The 3,147-nt window shown below is 55.5% G+C and overlaps 1 protein-coding gene across 1 annotated transcript; it reads left to right on the top strand.

Annotated features, from left to right (window-relative positions):
* The first annotated feature begins 93 nt into the window (after positions 1 to 93).
* On the top strand, positions 94 to 2,049 carry LOC123183664 (aspartic proteinase NANA, chloroplast-like). Its single transcript, XM_044596281.1, has one exon. It carries the CDS (start codon positions 290 to 292, stop codon positions 1,916 to 1,918), a length of 1,629 nt encoding a protein of 542 aa, XP_044452216.1. The 5' UTR covers positions 94 to 289; the 3' UTR covers positions 1,919 to 2,049.
* The last annotated feature ends 1,098 nt before the right edge of the window (positions 2,050 to 3,147 follow it).

Genomic DNA, 3,147 nt, shown 5'->3' with positions numbered 1-3,147 from the left:
GTGAGGTGTTTTGTTTTTTTTTTGTTTTGATTGGGATGAGAAATGGGGAGGTGCTGAGCATGCTTATTATAGGCGGGCGGAGAGGGAGAGCGGCATTGCATCCTGAAAAAGCTCATGGCCGCTCGAATTAAGAAGGGAGCAGGCAGGCAGAGAGACGTAGGTAACAATGGCGTGGGCGTGGCGACCTCACATCTCTAATACGCGTGGACAGGACAAGCTCAAGGTAGGGGCCGGGAGAAGAAGATAGCAAGGCGGGCATGCACCAAAACAAATTTACAAAGGTCGATCAATGACCAAGATGCACGGCCATTACGTCGCCGCCGCCGCCGTTGTGGTGGTGGCGGTGGTGCTCCTCCTCCCCGGCTGCCTCGACGCCGCCTTCCCGGACCCGGATGAGGTGGTCATCGTCGACGCGGGGGCGCTGGAGGAGGGCAGCAGCTGCTACTTCCCGGTGACGGCGCCGGTGGTGCCGGAGTCCCCGGAGGCGCGGCGCGAGCACTACCGAGCCATTGCGGCCAAGGACCTGGCCCGGCACCAGCGGATGGCGGCCAGCAGCAGGAGGCGGCAGCTGGCGGCGTCGGACATGCCGGATCTTTTGGCGGCCACGAGCGGGAGCGGCACGGCCCTGTCCACGTTCGAGCTGCCGATGCAGAGCGCCCTGGACTCCATGGACGTGGGCATGTACCTGGTGACGGTGCACTTCGGCACGCCCGCGGTGGCCTACAGCATGGCCCTGGACACCGCCAACGACCTGACCTGGCTCAACTGCCGCCTCCGCGGCCACCGGCGGCACAGGGACAGGGACAGGACCAACGCCAACGCCAAGACCATGTCCCTGGAGCAGGCGCTGGAGCCACCCTTGGTGAAGAAGACCTGGTACCGTCCGGCTCGGTCGTCGTCGTGGCGGCGGTACCGGTGCTCCATGCGGGACAGCTGCGCCCGTTTCCCGCACGTTGCGTGCAAGACGCCCAACCACAACGAGTCGTGCAGCTACCACCAGCACCTGCAGGACGGCACCGAGACCCGCGGCATCTTCGGGCGCGAGACGGCGACGGTGGCGGTGTCGGGCGGGCGGCAGGCGCGGCTGCCGGGGCTGGTGCTGGGCTGCTCCACCTTCGAGTCCGGCGGGACCGTGGACGCGCACGACGGCGTGCTCACGCTGGGCAACGACAAAGTGTCCTTCGGCAGGATCGCCGGGAAGAGCTTCCAGGGCCTCTTCTCCTTCTGCCTGCTGGCGACGCACAGCGGCCGCGACGCCTTCAGCTACCTCACCTTCGGGCCCAACCCAGCCATGGAGGCCGGCGGCGGGGCCGGGTTCGGCGAGACGGACATCGTGTACGTGCAGAACGCGCCGTCCTTGGGCGTGCAGGTCACGGCCGTGTTCGTCAACGGGCAGCGCCTCAACATCCCGCCCGAGGTGTGGAACTACCGCATCAACGGCGGGCTCAACCTGGACACGGGCACCTCCGTGACGTCGCTGCTGGAGCCGGCGTACAGCGTGGTCACGCGGGCGCTCGCCACCCTCCTAGACCCAAAGCTGGACAAGGCGGCGGAGGAGGTGATCCCGTTCGAGCACTGCTACAAGTGGGACGGCAAGAACCCGGCGCCGGAAGCCATCGTGCCGAAGCTGGAGCTGGTGTTGATGGGCGGCGCGAGGCTGGAGCCGAGCCCCAAAGGCGTGCTCATGCCGGAGGTGGTGCCCGGGGTCGCCTGCATCGGCTTCTTTAGACGGGAAGTGGGGCCCAACATCCTGGGCAACGTGCACATGCAAGAGCACATCTGGGAGTTCGACGACGTCAAGGGCAAGCTCCGGTTCAAGAAGGACAAGTGCACCACCCACATTAACATTCCTCCTCCTAATGCCAATCCCAAACCCAATCCCAATCCCAATCCCAATCCCAATCCCACCAACAACTAACCATCTTCTCTGTATGTATGTATGTATGTATGTATGTATGTATGCATGTATCATATCATTCACCTCTCATCTGTATGTATGTATGTAATCCGGAAACCGAATCTTTTCTGAATCCATTCCCCCTCTCCCTCGGCATCCCTAGTCGGTGCAGAGTCCGGAACAACTGAAATATTCTTTCAATTTTTAAGATAAAACTTAATTTGTACGAGGTCCTCCCCCTAGTCATGCAAAAAGAAAAACCGACGTCTAGCTCCGCCGGCCTTCGCCAATGGCATGCCCGAATGGCGTCTAGCCTACCTACGACCACACACATGTGACTAGGTCAAAAAGATACCGGAATATGTCAACGAGAAAGAACAACAAAAAACCCGGTAACAAGGAGACCGATATACTGAGCATGAGAATGACTTAAGAGGATATCGATATATCTCACCTCGGGTCTTGTAAAGTATCACAAAGCAATGGGAATAGCATATGATAACCACAGGTTCACTCGAATATCATTTGTGTATTATAGGGATCAATATGGATATCTACGGTGCCGCTATTGATCATTGAACGAAAGCGTGTTTCGTTCATGTCTATGTTTTACCGAACCTACAGGGTCATAAAGGGATTCGCGATTTGATGACTGTTATTGGAGTAAGAGTTATGAAAAAAATTCATGAAATAGTTTCAGGAATATTAGGAATAGTTTCGAGAGAAACCGAATGCGTTCCGGTGATACCGGACGAGTTTCAGGGTTTACCGGGTAATACCGGAAATTGATATATAGGTGGAAAATGTTTATGAAGATATTAAATTAAAAATAAAAGGTTCTAATAATTTAATATCAATGTGCCAAAGAAAATACTAAAAGGCCTAGTGGTGGAGAGTTATTGGCCCTAGGGCCCAATGGCATATGTGGCGCCATAGACTTCGCCGTTTCGGAGAGTGAAAAAAGTCATTTTTCCAAAATGCTCAAAACTAAGATCTAATACCAGAAATGTATACGAATCCAACAAGCCCAAAAATTTCAAATTCTGAGTTTGTACGAACAAGAGGAAGGCGGCCAATTTACCAAAGGGTATGTCTAAGTCTTAGTCGACTGAGACTTCACTATGTCTCAGTCGAATGACGTCATCTTGTACGTATGGTCCTGTTTGATCGTAGTTTCTGATCGCTGGCTTATGATGTTTGCTTGTTGGGCTTGCTTGTGGGCTCGGTGTCCTTTGTCTACTGTTTTCTAT

Source organism: Triticum aestivum, chromosome 1A, assembly GCF_018294505.1.
Source record: "Triticum aestivum cultivar Chinese Spring chromosome 1A, IWGSC CS RefSeq v2.1, whole genome shotgun sequence".
Lineage (NCBI taxonomy): Eukaryota > Viridiplantae > Streptophyta > Magnoliopsida > Poales > Poaceae > Triticum > Triticum aestivum.
This window is presented reverse-complemented; position numbering and strand designations above follow the sequence as displayed.

Excerpts from the sequence above, each read along its gene's own strand:
- LOC123183664 (XM_044596281.1), top strand. The coding sequence starts at position 290 with ATGACCAAGATGCACGGCCATTACGTCGCCGCCGCCGCCGTTGTGGTG.